Here is a 26,656-nt window from a genome sequence, read left to right as displayed (position 1 = left end):
TCAGCTTTAATGAACCACCCTCTGCTCTCCAAATGCTCTGTATTCCCTCAAACTTCTGTTTCTTTGTAACTACTGTTCTCTCTATTGAAGATTCCCTTTTCCTTACTTTCCCTTTTCCAGCTGCCACATTCCTTTTCCCCAACTAACTACCTTCTCTTTCTGGGAACCTAACCTCCCAGACATTTTTCAGCTTTGACAATCCTTCCATTAAAACACTTGCAGAATTTTATTGTAATGATCTTGTTTTTGCATATTTGTATCTCCAGTAAACTCCTTGAGGGCAGGAGCCATTTATTTGCAACTCTAGACCGACAGCACTTAACCCAGAAGTTAGCCCATTGTAGGTAAATATTCAGTAAATATTATATATTAATATATATTAATATAATATAATATATTATATATATTATATAATACAATATATGATAATTATAATATTATAATACATTATAATATATTATATTAATAAAAATATTATATATTAAATAGATCAGTAAATATTCATGGCATATCAAATTGGTATTTGTCAGTCTTGTCAGGAAAACAGAAACCACTCTAGGTGTTTCAGAGAGAGAAATAATACAGGGAATTGTTGAAGGAGGTGATGAAAAGCTGGGAAGCAGCACAGAGGGACAGTGAGGCAACTCAACATACAAGCAGCATCAAGAGGCTGCTCATTTCCCTAGAGCTAGAGGAACACTGCAGGGGGGATGGTACCAGAGTCCCAAAGTTGGGGCCTTCAAACAGGGACTAGCAGTGTTAGGACTGCCAGGCAAGAGCTTGGACCTGGGGAGGGAAGGACCATCCAGAGGAAACTGAAGCCACAGTGGAGATAAAGCTGGTCTAGAAATGTCAGCAAAAGTTGAGTGTGAAGGAACTTGGCTTTCCTCTTCCTTCCATCCTTCTGTATTCTGCCAGTGCCTCTAATCACAAGCCAGGGGGCAAGCAATGGCAGAAAATGTATATATCCCTCTGGTACAGAGAGGACAAGAGAAACGTGAAGAATGGATCTGAAAGAGCAGATGGCCCTGTGACTGCACAGAGATGGATTCTGGCCTTGCATCTTCCACTCATCACCTATGTGACTAAAGCAAGTAACTTAATCTCACTCAGAATCTATTTCTTCACCTCTGAAATGGAATTTATATGACTTTCCTTGTTGGCCCTCACACTGGAAATTTTACTGTATGTGTCTCTCTTGATGATTATTTAGGCAAAAATATACACCCTCTCCCCAGGAGAAAGTTGAGTTCCCAATTATTAATTTAGAACGTATATCTTCCCATTACCACATTTGTGTTATAAGAGAAAATATTCTTATTCTAACATTTTCTGAGAATATTCTTATTCTGATGTCTTCCCTAGTCAGCAACCTGTATCTCTATGAATCAATATACATTATTTCATCACAGGAAAGTACAGTGATGTCTGGCTCCTATGGACTGAATTGTGCCCCACTTCCCCAATATTCATGTCTTGAAGCCCTTACCCCAATTTGATGTTACTTGGAAATGGGGTATTTGGGGAATAATTAGGTTTAGAAGAGGTTTTGAGGGTGGGACCTTCATGATGAGATTAGTGCCATTATAAGAAGAGGCGCCAGAGAGCTTGTTCTCTCTCCTCCTTCCTATGTGAGGGTACATTGATAAGGCAACCATGTACAAGCCAGGAAGAGAGGCCTCACCAGAAAGTAACCATGCTGACACCTTGATCTTGAACTTCTGGCTTCCAGAACTATGAGAAAATAAATTTCTGTTGTTTAAGCCAGCAGTCCCCAACCTTTTTGGTACCAGAGACCAGTTTCATGGAAGACAGTTTTTCCCATGGGATGGGGTGAGGAGGGGGGATGGTTCAGGCAGTAATGTGAGCCATGGAGAGTGATGGGGAGCAGCAGATGAAGCTTTGCTCACTTGCTGCTCACCTCCTGCTGTGCAGCCCAGTTCCTAACAGGCCGCAACCGGTACTGGTCCGTGGCCCCGGGGTTGGGGACCCCTGGTTTAAACCACCCATCTATAGTGTTTTGTTACATCAGCCTGAGCTGACTAAGACACTGGCTTTGTAGGGCCATGCGTTTTGCTTTGGGTTTTAACTAAGCCTCATAGAGATGCTCACTAAAAGAAGTAGATGAATTGAAACAACTCATGATGCTGGGGAAGTGGTAGTGGGACAGTGAGTACACATCAGATTTAAATGGTTTTCTGCATTGTACCAGATAGTTTCTAAACCTTGACTGGAAGTTATTTAAACTTCAAAGACCCATGAGATAAAAGCATGTTGAAGTCCTTTAAACTCAGTGAGCTTTCACACTGAGGGTATTTAAAGTTTAATTTGCTTCCCACAAGGTCCAAGGCACCACTCAGTGTACAGAGGGGTTCTTTGAACACTCCTGTAGTCAGTATGAGTCCACAGTATTTCAAGAATGTAGTGACAGCAACATTAGTTTTCTTGCTAATTTTCATATTCATTCAACAATATCTAATGGATCACTATGATGTGCAGAGCACTCCAGTTGCTATGACCAAGAACCATACTTAGTCCTTCCCTCAGGAAGCTTGCATTCTAATAGTATAAACTATGTCATGAAGAAGTACCAATAAAATGTTAGGAAAGTCATAAGGAAGAAAGGATCACTTCCAGTCCTGCTTGACAGTTGAGCATGGAAAGCTCATGGAGACATTAGCATCTGAGTAGTCTGTTAAAGGATAGGGGCATATTGGACTCAAGATTAGGGAAAAGGACGATGCAGATACAGGCTCTATACAAGTGGCATTTACACAGGGTTGTGGGTGTTTCTGTTTGCTTAGAGCAGAAATATGCAGTATTGGAAAGAGAGAATTAAGGGATGAGGTTGAAAAGGTAGGTTGAGTTCATTGTGGGGGAAAAAAAAAGGTACTCAGTGCCAGACTAAGGAACTTCAATCTGGTTATAGAGAGCCAAGGCATATTTTTGAAAGAGATCCAAGCAATATGGCGACTGTGAACCACACATTTGGACCCACCTATGTGTTGGGAGAGATAGACCATCTTAACTTTATAGAGCAGGGAGGTAGTCAGCAATTTTTTCTCTGAAGAGGCAGATGGTCCCTATTTTAGGCTTGTGCACCACATAGTTTCTTTTGCAAGTGCTCAATTCTGCTGCTGTAGGGAAAAAGCAACCATAAACAATATGTAAATGATGAGTGTGGATGTGTTCCAATAAAACTTTATTTACAAAAACTAGTGGCAAGCCAGATTTGTCTGGTGAACCATAGTTTGCCTATTCCTGCAATAAAGGGTGAAATAGATGAGATTATTTTGCTGTTGATGATTCTTATGTATTTGCCTTTTGGTCTTTGTTACAGCTTTCTTTGCAGTTTTCATTCTGGTGATAACAAGAATGGCTTTTACTTTACCAGTCCTTAACAAAACACTAAGATGAATAGATCCACTCTCAAATGAGAAAGTGAGAGGTGGCCCAGGGGCTGGCTTAAAGCCAGCGGGAAATAGTCACAGAAGGCACTAATCACAGTAGCTAACACGTATGATCTCTACCATATGTCAAGAACTCATCTAAATACTTTGCACGTTAACACACTTAACCATTAAAAGAGCATTATAAAGTAGTTTTTTATTGTTGTCACTCTTTGCCAATGGGAACAATGAGGCACAGAGAGGTGAGGTGACTTGTTCAAGGTCACAAACTTTACAGGAAGCAGTGCAGTCAGGGTTTGAACCCAGATATCTAGCACAGGATGCTGCATTCTTTTTTTTTCTAATTTTCATTGAAATATAGTTGATTTACAACGTTGTGTTAGTTTCAAGTGTACAGCAAAGTGATTCAGTTATTTATATATATATATATATATATTCTTTTTTTACATTCTCTTCCATTATAGGTTATTACAGGATATTGAGTATAGTTTGCTGTGCTATACAGTAGGTCCTTGTTGGTTATCTATTTTATATATAGTAGTGTGTATATTTTAATCCCAAACTCCTAATTTAATCCTTCCTCCCCCTTTGATAACTGTAAGTTTGTTTTCTATGTCTGTGAGTCTATTTCTGTTTTGTAAATAGGTTCATTTGTACCATTTTGTAGATTTCATATATAAGCAATATCATATGATATTTGTGTTTCTCTGTCCAGCTTACTTCACTTAGTATGATGATCTGTAGGTCCATCCATGTTGCTGCAAATGACATTATTTCATTCTTTTTTATGGCTGAGTAATACTCTTTTATATTTATATACCACATCTTCTTTACCCATTCATCTGTTGATGGGCATTTAGGTTGCTTCCATGTCCTGGCTATTGTGAATAGTGCTGCTATGAACATTGGGGTGCATGTATCTTTTCGAGTTATGTTTTTCTTTGGGTATATGCCCAGGAGTGAGATTGCTGGATCATGTGGTAGCTCTACTTTTAGTTTTTTAGGGAACTTCCATACTGTTTTCCATAGTGGCTGCACCAATTTACATTCCTACCAGCAGTGTAGGAGGACTTCTTTTTCTCCACACCCTCTCCACAGGATGCTGCATTCTTGAACTCTATGTCATGTTATCTATAATGAGAAACTAAAGGTAATTTCATCAAATTATTTAGCTGAAAATAAAAGATTGACTGAGACTGTTTACTACTTTATTGAGGTCTGTCTATGGAAATGGTGCACTTACCCTAGATTATAGCTGTTCTACCTTCTAAGTCTCATAGACTCTATGGTACCACTGGAGCATTTGGCTATATCTTTAAATACAGAGATCTTTATCAGTGAAAAAGATTTTTCCTTCAAAGTTAGGTGTCTTTTTCAGTATCAATGCATAAATGGAGTCCCATATCATTGACCTGTTTTTCCAGGTGCAGGACTTCTAGTGCTAACCATGGTCTTAACCTTATTATCTGTCATAACCTTGGCCATCTATGCTTAATCAGTTCTAACATCAGAAAACACATCATCTGATTGGAAATTTGGGGACTTTAGGAAATTAAGGAAGACTGCAAAGTAAAAATAAACTTGGAAAAAGTAATTATTTCATAATGCCATGAGGATATGAATTCTGCAACTAAATATCATAGTTTAGGTTAATAAAAATGTTCAGAGTTAATGTCCTAGTGTTAGAGACTCCAGTCAAATTCTGGCATAATCCAAAACAGCAGAGTAGTAACCACCAGACTGTACTGTATAGCAACAAACAGGAAGTTCATGTTGACTTTTCCTTAATATTTTTTAAAAAATGGTTTCCCTTTCATTTGGAACAAAGGAATATAAGTGTAGTGTAGTGGAAATCTTTGGATTCAGACATACCTGGTTTTGAATCTTAACTTCATATTCCACTTTGTGTTGAAAGTAAAGGTTTCTGAAGCTCTCTGTTCTTGATATAGCTATGGAGATGATAATAAATAGCCCCCACAATTATCATGGGAGATGAATTAATTTTTTCTTTGTGAAAGCATGTGACATGAACAAGATGCTTAAAATGCTATTTTTTCCTGTGAATTTGATTGAATGTTAAATTAACATTTTAAAAACTTAATCTTGATGGTACAGGAATGTATTTATAGGCAGATTTATAAAACACAAGTGTCTACATATTTATTAATGTTCAAAAGAATAGGTAAAATTAATGAACTGGGAAAAAAATCCTGAGTTATAAAGTACAGAAAATGCTACTATATTATTTGGATTAAGCGCTTCTCCCCAATTTAAGACATTTTCTCAAGGGAATCTCTTATTATGACTTCAAGATACTTTTGTGTATATGTTTCAGTGCCTTCCTCACATGTTTCTTTTACACCATTTTATCTATATCTTTGGACATTTTATGTTTCTCTGTAAGAGAACTCGCATGAAAAATCCATTTGTCACCACATTATCATTATGTAGATAAGAAAATAAGTCCAGAAGTCCAGACAAGCTGTGAAAGGGAATGTGCACCCTCTAGTGCCCACATTTATTTCTCACAAGAGCATATACAGCATATACAGCTTTGTTTTTTGTTTTCATCAATTTTAAATAAACATCAAATTTGATTTAAAATAAACGGCTCAGGGTTTTCAACTTGAGCATATTACATTGTATAATTATAGATTTATTATTATGACAAGATTTCATCTATCACTTAAAAGAATATTTCCATAAAACCTGTGTTAAGATGATTTTCTTGCACAGAACTGTGTTTCAAAGGGACTTTCATTTTACTGAAAATGAAAAATAGGCTCCACGCATCTGTGGCTTAGCAGCATTTTATTTCTGGTCCTCTGGATCATGCATTTTTTGTCCACGTGCTTTCATACTCTTTGGCTTTATAACTAATTCCTCTAATCTAGCTGGTTTTGACATATTAGAATTTGGGGGATTTCCTTAGTTTTTAAGGTGTGATTCCCTGAAAGTTATATTAACAGAAGATGTAAAAGTGACTTCTTTTCAACCATATCACATTTTAGAAATAAATATTACCAATGTATTTTTAAATGATTGAGATTTGTTACTAAATTAAGCTAAGAAGATTATGTTCAAGTCATTTTAATCTACCACTTGTTAAAATATTTTAGTTGTTTTACTTTTTGCAGAGAAACAATATTTTTGTAGGAGTTTTATTCCGTTCAGTACAATTAACTATCCTAGAGGTACAAAGATGAATTGCAATGCCAGATAACGCATGGACAGTTTTCTGGCATTTATAGCTTAAAAATATTAAATTGCTGGGTTTGTATTCAAGGGCATGTATATTAAAAGGCAGTATTTTATACACATTAAACATGTAATTTGATTTGCCATAATTGACAATGAAGAAGACGCATGATTTTAAGGACAAACTTTATGTTTTGGACTAGAATCCAGATTTTGAAGCACATGTTAAACTACACAGAAATTGATTTTTTAGTATCTTTTAAAGATGCATTTCAGCGCAAACTGGAATCATTAAATTTTACTGTACCGAAACGTATTATTTTATGAGTGATGTGCTTAAACTTACACATATAAAAGTAGAAATACATTTAAGCTTGTAAATAAGATCACGCAAACACAAGGAAAACAGATTATTTGATAGGACTGTTAATGTGGCAGGTTTATATTAACTGAGGACAGTGTTCTTTCCCATTCATTATATTTTGTTTCAGGTGCTGTGTAAACTGTCAAAAAGAGTTTATAGGGTTCTTATAACTGGGAATCATAACATCCTTAGATGTTATTTAATTTGATTGCTAGCTGAACAGACTAATTTAATTGGAATATCAAAGCTGCAGTGTAAGCAAAGCTGACCTCAGCTTTGTATCTCAGGTCACAATCACTTTAATTAGTGAGATAAATAAACACACATTTAAGAGTAATTTTTAAAAAGTCCTCGTTAGTTTTTATTTTAAGACCGGTCTGATGGAAGCTTTGTAATTTTTGAAATTTAAAGGAAGAAGTAAAGGAAGATCAGAGAAGTTAAGTCATTTGCCCAAGGAAGCAGCATAAAGATTAAGATGGGTGATTAAAACCTGTGACAGCTGACTTTCAGTTCAGTGAGTTTCCATTGCACCGTCTTTACTTTACATTTAAAGCACACACAGACATACATACACGTACAAACACATATGTTCACAAACATAACAAAAAAAATTTAAGGCAATCATTTGGCCCTATTTTCCCCCTCCCACCAAGGAAAACACGCCCACACTATACAAACACGTGCGTATATCTGTGTGTGTATATAAAAACTATCTTGATTTAAGGGAGGTAGTTATCTAAATGTTAACTTGTTTTCTCCTGATTAAATAGGATTTTGCCCTTTAATAATATTGTATAACTTTAAAAGTACAATAATCACCATATACTCAGCACATCTCAAAATCCTAGAAATACTTCATATTTTAGCAATAACAAGGTTTGTATTGATTTTTTAAAATATTTTTTAACAAATTTCATTCAAAATTTTATAACATTTCTCTGGTTCAAATTTAATTTGTATTCTATTTATTCAATTTTTAAAAGGAAGTAACATGTGGAAGCATATGGGAGGGAGGGACCAGTTTCCCCAGAAGGAAGGTTGAAGGGGAAAGAGTAGGGAGAGGTTGATCAAGAAAACCTTCACAGAAGTTGTATATCTTGGACAGAGTCTTGAAAGATGAGTAGGAGTTCATCATATGGTTTGGCGTCCAGAGAGTAGCCATATACCAATATGGAATTAAAATGTGTTCTCATGTTCTAGAAATCTGAAGAAGAAAGATGATTATTAAAAAATATAATAAACAGGGCTTCCCTGGCGGCGCAGTGGTTGAGAGTCCGCCTGCCGATGCAGGGGACACAGGTTCATGCCCTGGTCCGGGAGGATCCCGCATGCCGTGGAGCAGCTGGGCCCGAGAGCCATGGCCACTGGGCCTGCGCGTCCGGAGCCTGTGCTCCGCAACGGGAGAGGCCACAACAGTGAGAGGCCCGCGTAACGCAAAAAAAATAAATAAATAAATAAATTATATATATATATATATAATAAACAAAATTTTAAATTCTTACCTCACCTCCAGGAAGATTTCTTCCACATTGTAGTACCAGTAAAAAAGAGTCATAGTTTTGTTTCCATGAACATGAAAACGTGTGTTCTAGCTAATTAACATGTACATTAAAATTTTGTTTGTTAAGTCATCTGGTCTAGGCCTAGAGCCTTAGGATTGTGCAAGAGTTAACATATTTCACAAATGTTAATACTTTCAGGCTGCTAAAGGTGAGGCTTATAAATTTTTATGAAATTCTATGTGCAAAGATGTTTAAAGATATAATATGGCATTCATAACCTAGCTCACTAATCAAATTAGTTTAAGTCTGGGAGCTCGAGGGATTTATAATTTCACAGTTTACACATTTGGGAATGATGAGTTCCAAATGGTATATTAAAAGTGACTGAATTAAAGTTTATGTAAATGTGTCATACTTTATATGGCAGTCACTATATTAACAGAACGCAGTAGTGCCCATTAAGAGGCTCTTCTGATATAATTAGCAGTGTTATAGAGCACAAATTCCATACAATGATTTACTGTTGACAATTCAAAATTGATAACTTTTTAAACTGCAAGTGTTTCTCTGGTTCTTTTGGATGTGTTTCTGTTTGTCTTTTAATTTACTTAAAATATTTACACATACACACACATATACACGCACCTGCAACACAGACATCTATCTCCTAATTTTGACTGCAAGGAAGTATAATTGATCTAATTTGCATTATCTTTATGGAAAATTCAACTGGAGGAAGTAGAGTCCATTTGTACAATATGATCTTGAGGGAAAACTTAGACCTTTCGAATATTTGGTATATATGCACCATACTTGAAACTTCCAGAAAAATAGCAGATCTCTTTAGAAAAAAACCTTGGTTTGGTAATAAAATATTTGCAAAAAAAAATATCAAAGATATGGTTGCTCTGTTCCATAAGACTCTACAGATTTTAGTTTTGGGGGTTTGTGATGAGTGCCTTTGTAAAGGAGAGAAAATTGCCACTTCACTGTTAATCATAAATAATCACAAAGATGAGATTTTAGGACATACTTGAAAAATATAGGACAGAATATTCATCAACTGTTACAGAAAGAAAATCATTTTGTAAATAGAGAGTTAGAAGTCATTATTTTCTTAGATAACGAAAATTTTGGATAAAGTTGGATAAAGTTAGACTGGATTTAAGGGATAGAGTCTGTCTGTAATAACATATAGAAGTACATTAAGTACAGAGTGAAGTGTGTTATGAGAGTAAGATGAGTGAGTAATAAGAAATTTTGTTGATGGGCTGATTCTGAGGGTGTACAGGCCCATTATAAGCAACTTATTCTATGTCAGTTCTTTATCAATGTTTTCTGAGAGTTTTAAAGGTGAAAAAAAATTAGTAGAAATTAGTGATTTTATAAAGGAAGAAAAATACATGCACAGAATCCAAGATTTAATGTGGTATTGAAAATAACTCTTCAGTGTTATTCTTGAGGGTTTTGAAAAGGTACCTGAGTTACATCTGTATGATATCTTCAGTTGGTGATTAAAGACCCAGCCTAAGTAGTGCAAAGCGTGATGAAAAATACCAGTGGCAAAACGCTGGGGAGAATAGATAGCACCCAATTTAGAAACATGTATGGATTTAAATCAGGGGAGTCTGTTAATTTGGCATACATCTCAGCAAGGATATGTGAAAATTATTCAATGCCAGTGAACATGTGAAAACTAGGGGGCAAGGCACAGAAAGTGATGAAGCAAGAGCTGCCAAATTGATAGGGAATAAAGTAAATGTGCAATTGTTACTTGGAAGCCAGGGTCTGAGTAGAAGCCAAGAAGGAGGTCTTGTTCATTTTGCTAAAAGCGGTGGAAATGTCACTGAGACTAAGCATTGAATGTGAGCGATTGGCACTCAGTAAGAGTGCACAGGAAGCCTTTTGAAAACTCTGCCTCTGCTTCCCCTTCACCCTTCCATCCTCGTTGCTGGCACACAGAGATGGGGCTGGCTACTGGCAGAATACTGGAGGGAAAACAAGTGCTAACAGCTGACAGTTAAGTCCCAGAATGCTAAGGGATGGTATTGAATGTTAGATCTTGGAGTATGGGCTGACTGTATATTACATTGAGACAGAAAAAGTTTTAGTAAGAAAGTAATAGATATGGTTGAAGCAACAAGCTGAAATAGAAGCCACAGAAAAAAAAAGTAAACAGAATATTACATGAGCAATAGCTCAGAGCTTAAATCATGTAAGAATTGGGTTTAGCTTCCACCTATTGCCAAAGGAATCAAGACATCACAATGATGAAAGAAAAGAGAAAAAGAAGGTCTAACAGCTAAGAATAGTACAAACTCATTGATACTTTGTTCCATTCCATTTCAGAAAGAAAGTGTAACATATTAACACACATGCTTATGAATAGATATAGTTTTCCTAGGTAAAGCACTTTACTCACAACTTCCCTAAAAAATATTTGAAATCCCTTAAAAATAAATCTGTAACTTATGTCATAGAGTGTTCTGCCTATGTTTTCCTCTAAGAGTTTGATAGTGTCTGGCCTTACATTTAGGTCTTTAATCCATTTTGAGTTTAGTTTTGTGTATGGTGTTAGGAAGTATTCTAATTTCATTCTTTCATGTGTAGCTGTCCAGTTTTCCCAGCACCACTTATTGAAGAGGCTGTCTTTTCTCCACTGTGTATTCTTGCCTCCTTTATCAAAGATAAGGTGACCATATGTGCGTGGGTTTATCTCTGGGCTTTCTATCCTGTTCCATTGATCTATATTTCTGTTTTTGTGCCAGTACCATACTATCTTGATTACTGTAGCTTTTGTAGTATAGTCTGAAGTCAGGGAGCCTGATGCCTCCAGCTCCGTTTTTCTTTCTGAAGATTGCTTTCGCTACTCGGGGTCTTTTGTGTTTCCATACAAATTGTGAAATTTTTTGTTCTAGCTCTGTGAAAAATGCCATTGGTAGTTTGATAGGGATTGCATTGAATCTGTAGATTGCTTTGGGTAGTAAAGTCATTTTCACAATGTTGATTCTTCCAATCCAAGAACATGGTCTATCTTTCCATCTGTTTGTATCGTCTTTAATTTCTTTCATCAGTATCTTATAGTTTTCTGCATACAGGTCTTTTGCCTCCATAGGTAGGTTTATTCCAGTCAGAATGGCCATCATCAAAAAATCTACAAACAATAAATGCTGGAGAGGGTGTGGAGAAAAGGAAACCCTCATGCACTGTTGGTGGGAATGTAAATTAATACAGCCACTATGGAGAACAGTGTGGAGGTTCCTTAAGAAACTAAAAATAGAACTACCACATGACCCAGCAATCCCACTACTGGGCATATACCCTGAGAAAACCATAATTCAAAAAGACACATGTACCACAATGTTTATTGCAGCACTATTTACAATAGCCAGGACATGGAAGCAACCTAAGTGTCCATCTACAGATGAATGGATAAAGAAGGTGTGGCACATATATACAATGGAATATTACTCAGCCATAAAAAGAAACAAAATTGAGTTATTTGTAGTGAGGTGGATGGACCTAGAGTCTGTCATGCAGAGTGATGTAAGTCAGAAAGAGAAAAACAAATATATATGGAATCTAAAAAAAAAGGTTCTGATGAACCTAGGGGTAGGACAGGAATAACGACGCAGACATAGAGAATGGACTTGAGGACATGGGGAGGGGGAAGGGTAAGCTGGGACAAAGTGAGAGAGTGGCATGGACATATATACACTACCAAATGTAAAATAGATAGTGGGAAGCAGCCGCATAGCACAGGGAGACAGCTCAGCGCCTTGTGACCACCTGGAGGCGTGGGATAGGGAGGGTGGGAGGGAGACGCAAGAGGGACGGGATATGGGTATTTATATATATATATAGCTGATTCACTTTGTTATACAGCAGAAACTAACACAACATTGTAAAACAATTATACTCCAATAAAGATGTTAAAGAAAATTAAAAAATAAAAAAAATTTTTTTTAAATATATAAATCTGTAAATCAAAAGAGTATAATCACTCCCTAAAAGATACTTATGTAAAGAGCAAGTTCAGTCATCTTTTGCAGTCTCTTTCCAAATCTATAAAGTCAGACAAACAAAAACATTGAATGAGGAAAGACCTCTCTATGGGATTTCACATCCTCTTGCCTGAATTGATCTGAATTATTAGAACTACATGCCAACTGGTGCCCAGGCCTCCCTTAAAATCTTCACAGTCTGAGCAGCAAGCAGACGGTTACCATGGTGTTGACTCCACAAAGGATTCATTGTGTGCAGATAACCAATTTACCTGGCAGAGTCTCTAGTCTAGAAACTGATTTAATCTTAATTCATTGAAAAGGTGTTTTTTGATTATCCTAAACAAAAGTCACGGTGTGAGCTGAGCCCCAGTTCTATGTCTAAAGCATTTTTTGTCAAATGGATGTTTCGCTAAACCAAACTCCTTGATAATGTGGACTGCTGCATTTTCATCTCTGTTATCTGTGGAGTTTAATACTATGTCTGGCATATAATAAGCACTTAGTATATATTTTGTGGCAGAAACGAAGGTAGAGATGTGTTTTAAAAGGAAACATACAGTTCCACATTTTTCAGAAAGATAGATATCTAAAAGTATTATGATTTTTTGGAAAATTACTTATTTTCAAACTGAATAAATATCCTTTACCTTTTTTTGCAATTGATTAGAGGTGGTGGTAAAGGATAATTATAACACATGTGCAAAAAAGACCAATGTAAATTCCAGGCCTGGTGAAAACTTTCTCCAACATAGGCCTTAGCAGATCTCTCCTAGCTGTGATGCCAGCTTAGCACCTTGAGTCAACTTTTAGTTTCATGGACCTGTAGGTGGACGTGAGCAATCTTTACCAGAGATACTCTGAATTAAATGGTGTGAGACCACAAAAACCAAGTCTAAAGGGAGAATTTGACATTGAATGGTGGATATTCACATCTCACCTTTATGACTCAGAGAGTATTTGATGTGTAATTGAGTCAGACTGGTGTAAAGGTGAAGGGACAGATTTGACCAGAGTGACCAATGTGGATTATATCAAGAAGCCAAGTTTCCAAAATAGAAATCTTCTAGTGGATAAGAGTCAATGAAGGATTTCACTTCACTGGGGGAGGGACAAGACTGCAGTATGGCTCCTTGGTTCCCTAAGAAACTTGAAGAGAGATTTGTTTCTAGAAGTAAAGTATAGGGTTAAGAGGTCTGAAATTTTGCTCTTTATCCTAAGAAAAATGGAAAATCTTTGAGTGGCTTAATGAATGAAGGTTATATAATCAGATATCTTTTAGAAATGATAATTTCACCAGTAGTGCATGGGACAGATGGGAGGGTTCCAGAAAGGTTGCCTAGAACCAGTGGAGAGGCCATTTCAGTAGTTTTGGTCACATTTAATGGCAAGATCAGTGAGGATGCCAACTGTAGAGATCCTGAGAAGCAGATAGATTCACAAGAAATAGAATGTTTGATGGATTAGACTTTGCTAAATATGTGAGGGAAGGGAGAGGAGGGTATCAAAGGTGATAGACGGTGATGCCATTCACAGGTCTGAGGACACTAGGAGAGTACCAGTTTGGGAGAGAAAATCAAACATTAGGTCTTGACATAATATATTGAAAGAGCTCTTAGAGCATGCAAGTGGGATCATCCAGTAGGTGGATGGTTATGTAGCTATGGAGCTCAGAAGAAATGCTTAAAGTAGAGATATCTGTATCGGAGTCATTGATATATATATTGTGGTTAAGGTCATTAGCATGAATAAGATTGCTAGTGAGAGAGAGTAATATAATAGGATAGAAGATGATTGAAAATGAACCGGGCCTTGATAAACTTCAGCATGTAATAACAGGATGGAAGAGGATGAGCCTGCAAAGAAAAAATTACCTGTGGTCCTAGAAATAGAAGACAAAATAAATAGAGGGGGATCATGGAGGCAAAAAATGAATTTCAAAGAAGAATATGGTCAACAACAGTGTTAAGTGTTGCTAGATGGCAAGAAAGTAAAACTCTCCATTGGCTTTAGTGACATGATTCCTTTATTAATATGTTTTTGTTAAGAAACAACATTGAGTGGATTAAGGAGTGAATAGGAGGTAGGGAACTGACAGGAAACTGGACAACTGTTGCAAAACATTTGCCTTTACAGAAGATAAGAGAATGGCCAGAGGAGAATATGGGGGTCAAGAGAGTGTTGATTTTTTAATAAAGGAATCAATAAAATATGTTTAAATTTCCATATGAAGAATTAACTTGAGAGGGAGGGGTTGAATTTACAGTGGATACATTAAAAAATTGATAGACTCAAATGCCTGAGAAGTAAGAGAATGAAGTACAAAATGCAGGTAGAGGGATTGGCTTTAAGTAAAAGAAGAGAAACTCATTTGAAGGGAAAGGAATGAGAAGGGCACAGGCAGGTAAGATTGAATATTTGGACATAGGAAGTGGAAGGGAGAGAAATTCTAGTCTGATAATTGCACTTTTCTCTGTAAAGTAGGAAACAATGTCATCTGTTGATATGTGGAGAAAGAAGATGGATGAGAGCTTTTTTTTTCATTTTGGTTGATTTTTTTCCCTTGTTGGTTTTTTATTTTAAATATAGCAGTGTGTATATGTCAATCCCAAACAAAAAAGACGGATCAGAGCTTTGAGAGCTTTGGGAAAAGTTTGAAATAGTTCCTGTGGAGAGTCAGAGCTCAAGGTGAAAAAATTAAATATGGCAGGATGCTGGGTTGAGGCTGTTGATCATTGCCTTAGACTGGGTTTCCACAAGAGTGGATCTGGAGACAAAGATTTGGTGCAGGTAGTTTTTTTAGGAAGTAATCCCAGGAAGCGAAGTGAGGAAGTGAGATAAGAAAAAAGCAGCCATTACAGGATGATACATGAGCAGGTTAACAATGGAGGCAACTGTGCTCAATCCTGCTGGGAACCTTCTGAGACACTGTGTGTAATATCCTTCCTTCAAGGTGGTTGCACTGAAGGCAAGGGAGCTGGGATATTTATCTACCAACTCCCGACTATCACTAGCTGAGGGTCACCCCTGAGGTATTAACATCCCAGTACTCCTGGCCTGCCCCATGCACTGGCAAGTGAATGTCCACAGGCAGAAACACACAGAGATTTTTATACTGGACTAAAGGAAAAACAAAAATGTCCTTCTTAAGACATTCTGATGGAAAATGTGCACTGGATTTGGTGGGTGGCTAAATGACCATAGTTGAAGACTGTTGATTTCGTAAATTAACATCAATGAGAAAGATTGTTAGTAGCATGCAACAGGACTCTTAAAATCAGCATTACAAGTGAAGAAATAGGACACCTAATAGTTAAACTTATGCAAAAAACAAATGTAGGAAAGATAACCACCATGTATGATAAAATAAAACACCATAAATATTTATAATCCATATGTAAATAAGGGATTGACATTTAATGATGTGGAATTTAGAATAAAAAATCTCTGAATTCAGATCTCTGTTTCTTCTATTTCCAGTTGGGTAGCCTTGGTAAATAAAAACTTTGTAAATATTTATTACTATGAATCAGGTCCTCTTTGAGGTGAAGGATATAATGGTGAACAAGATGAATTAAGTTTCGTCCGTATGGTACTAACAGTCTGAGATCAATTGACTTAATTTCTCTGAGCCTCCATCTCCTCATATGAGCAGAGAGATTGGTAGTACATTACCACTGATTTTTGTAAGAAAACAAAAGGCTTTTGGAAGTGTTTTGTGTTCTGTGAAGCTCTTCATCAGTTTAATTTTAAAACAATAGCCTTCAACTAACGTGAAAAATTCTAACAGGTTTATATGATTTAAAGCCTTGAAATTTGAGTTGATTGAGCTCATAGGCTACCTCAATGAAAGTACTCATAAAGAAGATAATTGTTTATTCTTTCCTGATTATACTAAACACCACTGATATGATCTTTTTAGGAACCAAATTTTAAGGAAAGTAAGATACTGACAAACCATGGAATATCCATTGAAGTAACTAGGAGTAGGGTAGGCTGACCATCAGATATCTTCTAGTGGATTTAAAGAGTTGATTTCAACTATTTGAGGGTTGTATTGGAAAAGGAGCTACAGCATGGTGATTACAGTACATTACTTGGTGTCTTAAATCTTGTATTTGTATTTTTGGTCTACTCCACAGATTTCCTATGAAAATTGAGTAAGTCATTGATTTTTCTGGATAATTTTCATTTGTTTGTTTGCCTGTTTGTTTTGTTTAATAAACAGTTGGATTAGATGATCTCTAAATTCCTGTTATCATAGATTCTTTACAGATGCTGATAAAATCTATAGGTTCTTTCTCAAGAAAAATGCACACACATTCAGAATTGTGCCTGAAATTTCAAGTGATTCATAGACATTCTCCACCCTTGCAACTCACCTTACTCCCTTGAAAATCTCTGCTTTAAGTAGACCTGAATCATCTCATCAGAGTTAAGTTTATTCCCAGTAGCTCCATAGATCTCTGCAATAAAAGAATGTTTGAGAATAACAGTGTGGGTGATCACGTATCTATTGCAGCATAACAACCCACCTCAAAATTTAATGGTTGGTTTGTTTGTTTGTTTGTTTGTTTATCATATCACAATTTTGCAATGTGGGCAGGGCTCTTTGGGCAGTTCCGTGGCTCTGAGTGGAGTCAGCTGGAGCACTCACTTGGTTGTATTCAGCTGGTGTTTGAGTTGGGTCAGAAGGTCAAAGAAGGCTTTATTCACTTGCCTGGTGCTGCATGGTCTTTCACGTGGTCTCTCCACCTGGCAAGCCTGAGCTTTTGTAAAGCACTTTAGGATCCTTCCAAGTCTTATATAACACTTGCCTTCTCAGAGTGTGTGTTCTACGAAGACAAGATCCAAGGTGCAAGCACTTATCAAGCCCATGCTTGCGTTACACGTACTAATATCCCTCCCATTTGCTATAGCAAGTCATATGACCAAACACAGCATCAATATGGTTGGAGACAACACGGAGGGCATGAGTATCCAAGGTATGGTTTAGTGGGGCCACCAGAAGGAATTTTTTGTTTACTATAAGTACATTCCAAAAAGCAAGAGAGTTATCTTGGAAAGTACTAACTTTTCAGTCATGCAGACATTCAAACAAAGGCTGAGGAATAACTTATAGAAGATACTGTAGAGGTCATTGCTACATTGAGATGAATAAAATGACCTCTGTGATCATGAGACTAGATCAAAGCTGACTCCAAATTTTGAGCCATCCTGACTAGGGAAATAGTAGTGCTGTTAACAGTAATAGGGGCATCAGGCAGAAGTTTCAGGTTGGGGAAAAAATGGTAAATGTTGATAGATTGCTTTTTTTTTCCATATAGAAGAAAGAGATAATCAAGAAATAATGACCCTTATTCTTCCCTGTTTTAGGTTGGATGTCGATATAACTGAACTTCACAGTTGGATTACTCGTTCAGAAGCTGTGTTGCAGAGTCCTGAATTTGCAATCTATCGGAAGGAAGGCAACTTCTCAGACCTTAAAGAAAAAGTCAATGTAGGTTATGCATTAATTTTTATGTATTTTTCTAAGTTTTGCTGCTTGTAAACTCTATGCTCTGAACTCTTATTTTCTTAAAGTTGAAAAGATTAAAGTGCTATGATATAATGCTTTTAAATATATCTTTGAAATATATTTTACATATCAAGTAGAATCAAAGTTTAGCATAGAGAAATGTTTACAGATTCTGCTGTGACTAACGAGGAATGCTTTTTGTAAACCTTCTTTAACTTTTATATTATTTAGCTGTAAATTAACAACTTTGTAACATGAACTCATACTGATTTCCCTGCATATATTGTTCTTTCACCTGAAGGCTGATATTTTAGCAGGCTTGCAGAATAGAATGGAATAGAATAGACCCGACCCTTAGGAATACTAAAGACCCTGTTTGTGCTCTCATTATCATCAAAATGTTATACTTCAAAGTCACTAATAATTGTCATAAGTTATAACATATTTGCATTTTCTGGATATGTATGTATTACATTACCATAACTAAAAGATGCCCGGCCTTTTTCAGTATTTTTTTATAAAAGATTGTTTGCTGGTTTTATTTCCTACTGAGACATTATAGTTTCATCCTTCACAATAGGGATTTTTATTAATTTAATAAGAGCTGTTTCATCTTCAGGGACATTATCAAGGCTTTGATTTTTCAACTTCGACTTATAAACATCCATTTTTGGTATATAATTGGCAATAGTTTGTGAGGCAATTTCTAACCGGCAGAGTGAATATTCTGCAGTGGGCAGGCTAAAGAAACAGGTATTCTGAATGTTAAATAATTTTAGCTATAGGAAGATCACATGTGTGGATTCACTCTGCTTTATCTTTCAAGCATTTGATTTCATGAATTACAAAATCTATTAGATTTTTACAAATACAACACTACCACAGATACAAGGGAATACCTGCCGTGGGGTTGGAACTTTTGGAGAACAAAAAAATCTTCTTCTAGGAGAAAAAATTCTGTTTTTTTAGGCTGCTTGAGGGGGAGAGAGAATTTCATCAACATTTCTCAGAGTTGACTGTTTATAAATGGGAAAGTTATTTTAAATTTCTTATTGGCTTTCTATGGTATTCTGTTAGCTTAATAACAGACTATTATAAATAGTTTCAAGAAAAGGGAATTATGATTATATTGTTAATGTTTTAGTTTTAAAATTAAACTGAAGGATAACATGTAGAAAATAGCAAAATATCTTATTTCAGAGTATACTTATTCAAAGGTATATTGTTATAATTTTTGAGGGAAATTCTACAAGTAGAAAATTACTTAGAGAAGATGAACTCTAATTATGTTTCGGAGTTCATGTGACATACTCGACCACTGAAAGTATGAATCACCTTGGGTAGACATTTTATTAGCTAATTAAAAATTTTTTATCTATCTGAATAATCCACTTAACTGTTTGCCATCCTATTTCTGTGTCTTAAAATAGCTTTGATCAAGCAGGAAAATTGAATTCTAGCATTTCCAGACTATAAATTTAAAAATTTCCTGTTATCATATGGTTACCTAGAAACAATTTGCATTTAATCAATAGTGTCAGCAATGAGAGACTGAAAGTGCTAAAAAAATGTACAATACTGTATGAGTGGTTTTCTGATGCTTCGTTGAGTCACCTTTATCAACTTTTACTCTCATATTCTGAAATAAAAACATCATTCTTAATTGCCTACTAAAATAGGACATGAAATGATTTACCTAGACATTTCCTTCAGGCTAAATATAATGTATATGTATGTAAAAAATCCTTGAGAGAAATACATAGTAATGATGATGGATATGCAGTTTAGGCATACATTAATTTTCTTGCTTCTTCACCTGTCAGTTTATGTAGGTTATTTTGAACACATGGGAGGCCTATCTCATGAGCTTGAGTGGTATTCATTCATTTTTAGGCATTCATTAAAAATGGCTAAATAATACCTCCTTTTTTTTTCTTTCACTTGAAATAATAAACGAAGGAATCAAGCACTTTCAGCCAATTAGAATATCCTAGGACATTATCACTTCAGATTTATATACTTTTAAATCTAACAAAAATTTTCCTTCTCTATTAACACTGTGTTTTATCCATACAATTAACATAATACACTTTTTTAGAAGTTGAGTTCTAGGGGACATATCTACTCAAAGTGTGGTCCCTGGACAACCAGTATTGGCATCATCTGTGAGCTTCTTAGAACTGTAGGATTGATTTCAGGCTTGATAAATCAGATTTTGCATTTAAACAAGATCCACAGGTGATTCCTATGTACATAAATGTTGGAGAGCCAATACACAATGGGAGACTTTACCAGACTTCTAGGTGTTCTTCACTCATTCTGTTAATGTCGCCATAGTTCAGAATTTCCAGCTGACTTAACAGGTATAGCTACTCAACTTCTTGAACTGAGCACATGGTAATGTAAGTTAGTAATTAAACCAACAAAACAAGCTCTTCTTACCCCAAGGTGATTTTATACCTCTACAATGTTCTCCTGAAAAGCTTTCCTACTAGCCATTAAGGTCAACAGGCCTTGGGCTCTTCCTGGGACTTACACTTGCTTACACCCATACCAAATCAACTTTTCACCAAGTTCTGTGGGAAATCTTCAAGCCAATTAATTCTACGTTTCCCTATCTCTATTATCTGTGTTTGCCACCGGGAATATAGGAACCTCTATTCACCTGTCCTTTCTTGTATCTTCGTCTCTATGCTCTTCTGTACTCTTTCCTCTGTCTCACTTTCTCTTCTTTGTGCTTCCTCATGCTCATTCACTGTGCACTCGGAAACCCTTCTTCCAAAACAGACTTTCTCTCCTGTATACCTGTTTTGTTCATATATGGAATTTATTGGGTTGGCCAAAAAAGTTCGTTCGGCTTTTTCTGTAAGATGGGGAAAAAGTCCAAACAAACTTTTTGGCCAACCCAATACTTTTACCCTTAAGATCACCACGAAGATTAATGACTCACTCCTCCACTCCTTTAGAATTGCTAGTTTGCTCACTTCTCAGGGTCACTTCCAAAGGTACCACCCTTAATGTAAAACTACCTCTTCCCTTGTGTTTCATGCCAAGTGGCCATCTGTCATTCACCAATTTATTCTATTATTTTCTCTTTGAAGACTTTGGCATCAGATTCACAATCTCCTCCACCCAAGTTATGCCTTTATCCTTAAAAATCTCAGCCCATGTGGGCTATCTTGATGTCTCCAAAGGCTTCCATTTCCCTCATCTCCTCAATTCACCTACCCACTTGCATTAACAATACTGTAGATGTTTCGCTGCCAGACATTACTCCATTTTGGAAAAACCGCACTTAAACAGACTCATCAGTAATTCTTCCTAAGCTTTCCATACTTCCCTAGTAAATTTTCTCAACTTTTCTTAACTATTATTTCAAGTTTTTATGGGTCTCTTAAACTTTTCCCCACCATTTACAGTAGGTGACTTTCCCTCTTATTTTAGTTAAAATAATCTCTCTTAAATTATGTGTATTTGTGCTCACGGTCTCTTTATTTCCCTCTGCCTTGGTGGAAGAGACTGTGTTTTGGCTCATGAGGGCTCATCTCGGGGGGTGTGTATTCAATATCTTCATTCTCTTTGTCCTCAGGAACCTGCTTCCATTCAGCCACACATCCATTTCTTCAGTGTCTCCGTATTTTCTGGGTCTTTATCATCAGCCTTTAAACAGGCTGTTTTTCCATCTTTCCATCCTATCCTATAAATACATATGTGAATATTTTTGTGCCTTATTTTCTCAACCTCTCTGCAGGACTAGACCCTATTAACCTCTTAGTCCTTCATGAAATTATTTCCTCCTTTGGATTATGGAATACCACTCTCTATTGTTTACCTTTTTAACGTTTTTGCCCTTTTGTTCCATCTTGTTTTTCCTTTAATATTGAAATTCTGTACAGTTCTCCCCTTGTTTTCCTCTCTAGATTATCCTCATTACTTCCCATTCAAATAGCATCTATTTTCTAATGACTCCCAAACGTGTATCTTTAGCTCCTGTCTCTCCCTTAAAGCCCAGTCCAATATATCTAATTGCCTAATAGACAAATTTAATTGAATGTTTGCCTGCAAACTTAAACTTCAGTCTCTCTCCAGCCCTCCTTTATTCTTTCTTTTTACTTTTCTTCTTCCAACAACCTCATCCAGAAACCTAAAAGCTAACTGGGTCATCTAGATTTTTTTTCTACCATTCACAAGTCTACCCTTTGACAAGTCATTTAATCTCATTCCCTTAACAGCTCTTGAAACTGTCCAATTCTCTCTATTCCCATCACCACAACCCTGACTAAAGCTAATATCATGGCTAACTTTGGTTTAAGATGACAGTCCCTAGCTGGTCTTCACTGCCGCTAATGTTGTATTACTTTAGAAGTTTTCACATCACTTCTGCCAGAGTGAACTTACTAAAACATAAGCAGTATCCTGTTATGCCTCTGTTTACATTCATTTGAGAAAGAAAAGAACAGCCACTGAGACTCAGGAGCTGGCTTGGCACTACAGTTAGGCCTTGGAGGTGCTAGATGCTGTACTAATGCTTGCAGCTAGTCTGTAATGTTCTCATGTTGAATATGACAAACAACTCAGAATGCTCACCTCAGACAAGGCCACTCCACAATCATGATGGATCATGACAAAAACGTGACCATTGTGTAATTATGTCTCAATACAGTAAAAAACACTGACATTGTCCAAACCACCCAAAATGACCAAGTATCCCTCCTCTTCACTAATATGACAGATTATGCACCTTTACTAATCATGGCTTTAGCCTCTCTACATTCTTTCTGCCATCTAGATAAGAAGATTTAAGATATCCAATCATAGAATCACCTCCACTTCCTTACAGCATCTAATTAAAGGCAAAGCCTTGCTTCCTTGACCACCCACATCACCTTACACAGCCCAAACCCTGTAAACTATTTGTAACATCCTCTTAGAGACATACCCCCATAGTTCCCTGTTACATGCCATGTCTCTTGTTGCAACTAGTAAATCAACTTAACTTTGTTCATCTACAGGCAGGTTCCTGGTGCCCTTTGACTGAAAGGCATTGGCAAAGTCACTGTCTTCATGTTGCCCTTATGCAGACTACCATGACCTAATTCCTTTCTACTTATCCAAACTGATTTCTTGCCATTGTTACATTGATTATATTGTTGGTTTCTAGAAACTAGGGACTGGAACTTAATCTGTTTGGGTTTTGTTTGTTCGTTCACTTTTGGTTTGGCTTAGTTTGGTTTTGGTATGCAGTGTGTAACATAGCACCTGGTATTTAATCCACTTAACGTTTGATTATGTGAATAAGTGATTTTTTTTTCAGTTCTGCAGGCATGTTTTAAGTCAGGCTCTGCTACCAATATGTAGGATATAACAACTTCTGAATAAACATTTGAGTGAATAAATTACTTTTTCTGTCAAAGGGTAAAACTTCATTATAGAATCTTAAGTGAATAGAAAATTAATTGCTTCTATAGTCAGCATAGGACTCTGGGGGATGTGGAACTTACTTTCATATTAATTAGAAAAGATGTCATGAAAAGAAGAGGCCTTTAAGAGATGCCGGTAAAGAAGGAGGACAAGAGGTCATGAGTGTTTTTAATCAGCTTATTAAAGAACTAGTAAACTTCTCTTTCCTGTATACTTTGCTTAAAACTTATGTTAATTATGTTTCTTTTTTTTAATAATACAACTAAATTGCCTTTTTTGATCAATTATCTTATTTTTTGAATTATAATTTACATACAATATTATATTAATTTCATGTGCCCAGCATAGTGATTTGAATTGCCTTTTATATTGCACTTGAAGTTATACACTTTACAATTCATAACTTCCTGATGATCTCTCAGAATTTTCATGAGCCCATTATATATTTGAAAATGTACAATGCATTGCTCATGCAATGGTTCACTCATGCCTTTACTCGAAGTTATGTGTACTAGATACTTTAGAATCTGAGTAGTAGCTTCTAAACATATGATCATATACGGAATACATACTGAGTAAAGTATTTTTCTCTGTTGAGAAAAAATAATTTCAAAACTGTGTTCTGTTATAAAATATATACTTTTACAATTAAAAATATTATATCCATATTATACATATGTATTCATACACATACATATATGATAAACAGAGATACATAAGGAAATAGGCACACATACAGAAAAGCTGGATGAGTTTCTAGAGGAAGAAAGATTATAGAAAGATCTTAATGTCAAGGGCAGATATGTTTTCATGAACAAGGTGATTTGAAAGAGGTTGTTTTAGTTATCAGTACTTAATGCTTTAAGAAGCATTGTACCTGGCAGGAAAAATATTTGGAGCTTTTCATGAAATAAGTTTCTGTAAAGTAGTGAGGGCTAAAATCTGGCTATAGATATTTGGACTAACATTGAAGATGAAATGCATGGAAGAAAATGGGCGTCATTGTTGAAGAACATTCAGATGATATTCGTGGCCTTGAAAACAAGGGGGAAGCTTATATATATATATATATATATATATATATATATATATATATATATATATATACACACACACATATATATATACATGTATATATACATATATATGTATATATATGTGTATATATATATATACATATATATATATCAATAAATAGGGTTGGAACCATGGAAGAGGAGGAAAGACTGAAGATGTTGAAACATTTGAAAAACACCTGAGAAAAAAGTAATTCCCAAGTTTCTGAGACCAGTAAAGTGTTGTTCCACTTATTCCCTAGTGGATAACAAAACATCCCCACGTGTCAGCATAGCCAAAGATTTTGCACAGTCTGGAAATACAGGAACAACTTAATTAGGGTACTTGAAAATACTATAACTCTCTACTTGAAAAATGGGAATACTTGTTTATTTGCTACTGAGTCCAAAGAATGCTGATTAGTACCATAGTCAAGAAACATTCCCTTCTCTTTTGTTCAGTATCAAGTCTACATTTTACAATCTCCAGTATTAATTTGGATCGTGATAATGCGGCTTTAGTTTCTTCCTTATGAGATCAGTGTCTCTGTTGCCTTGGTATTTCATTCCATTTTTGTTAAATTCAACATTTTCTAGCCTTATGATTTTATGTTGCTTTTTATGAAGTCCATGATATCTCAGTGAAGATGCCAGAGCTGTTTCCTGAACTTTTGTTTGGTAGTCCGCTGTTCAGAGTTTATACTCCCTCTAATTTTTTTCAATATGATATTTTTTCTTTATTCTGTAATAAATGTTACAAGTACCATGTTGGGTTTTTTTCCCCCTTTGTTTTCTCTTCCTCAGCCAAGGCAGGATTCTATTAAGTTTTGACTTAATGAACTTTACATGGTACTACTCATTTTCTATTTGGGTCATTGTTTATTCCTGTTATCAGGACTACGTAACAATCCTGTTGGAGAGTGAGTTGTTCCCAACTCTCAGTCTCATCTTGAGTTTCCAGGAGACTTTCATTGAATCCAACTTTACTTTCCTCAGCTTGTAGCACCTAAACTCATGGGCTGTTTTGGTGACCACTGTATGTATAACTACCAGGATTGTTACACACGTACACCTTCACAGAGCTTTTGAACTGTGGGTGGAGTGGGAGAGACTGTAATATTGTATATGGAGGCATGATGCTACGATAGACCTCACTTTATTATGCATCTACTATGTACCAGGCACTATTCTAGGCACTGCAGATAGCATGAAGAAGGAAATGCAAAAGGATACGTGACCTTATACAGTTTATATTCCTGTGGGCAAGATGGAAATTAAGCAGATTAATATGTAAAACATATAGAATGTTAGTGATAAATGCCAAAGATGAAAATGAAGGGGGAATGAGAGCTAAGGTGTGTGTGTGTGTGTGTGTGTGTGTGTGCGCGTGCGTGTGTGTGTGTAGATAGAGTGGCAGTACAAGGTCTCACTGAGAAAGTGCCATTTAAGTAAAGATCTAATGAGAAGTTTACCATTTAAGGCAGAGAGAAGAATAAATGCATAGCCCGAGGAGGTAGGAGTGTGCCTAGAGTGTCAGAGAAAAACAAAGAGTGTGTCTGGGGCTGAAATATCAAGGTGTTTAGTAGCAGAAGAGGTCAGAGAGGCTAAGGAGATTAAGGTCAGGTGAAGCCATGGTTAGGCTTTGAGCTTTTACTCAGAGTGAGAAGGGAAGCTTTTGGAGAGTTGAGCTGGCTTTCTCTGTCAGTTGTGTTGAGAATGTGTCATTAGGGAGCAAAGACAGGAACAGGGATACCATTTAGTAGGCTATTTTGAAACATCTAGACTCACGAGAGATGATGGGGGTCTTTTGACTAGTGTGGTAGTAGTGAGCACAGTTATAACATTGCTTTCTGGATGTCTTTGAGGTAAGAACCCATAGGATTTTCTGATGGATTGTCTGTGGGGTTTGAGATAAAGAGTCAAGAAGGATTCGAAGTTGTTGGCCTGAACAAATGGAAATATAGATTGAGGCCTAGGACACACTATATTTAGAGGTCGGGGAGATGAGGAGGAACCAGCATGGGTAAAGGCAGTCTTTGAGGTCAGAGAAAGTATGTGTTTGTAGTCTAGGAAGCCAAATCAATATTCCCAAGAAGAGGGATCCTCTGAATCAAATTATGGTGATAAATAAGCTGAGGACTGAGAATCAGCCATTGATACTTTCTGAGTGTCAAACAGCAGGTA

General features: G+C 36.2%; 1 protein-coding gene across 2 annotated transcripts in view; it reads left to right on the top strand.

Annotated features, from left to right (window-relative positions):
- The window catches only part of DMD (dystrophin), a 2,064,872-nt gene that overhangs the window by 679,334 nt on the left and 1,358,882 nt on the right, over positions 1-26,656 (top strand). For both annotated transcript variants that reach the window (XM_082609524.1, XM_082609523.1), the window contains exon 18: positions 17,855-17,978. In XM_082609524.1, the coding sequence (XP_082465650.1) occupies positions 17,855-17,978 (124 nt within the window). The remainder of the gene's footprint in view (positions 1-17,854; positions 17,979-26,656) is intronic.

The sequence above is a fragment of the Mesoplodon mirus genome (assembly GCF_964341445.2).
Source record: "Mesoplodon mirus genome assembly, chromosome: X".
In the NCBI taxonomy this organism is placed as follows: domain Eukaryota; kingdom Metazoa; phylum Chordata; class Mammalia; order Artiodactyla; family Ziphiidae; genus Mesoplodon; species Mesoplodon mirus.
This window is presented reverse-complemented; position numbering and strand designations above follow the sequence as displayed.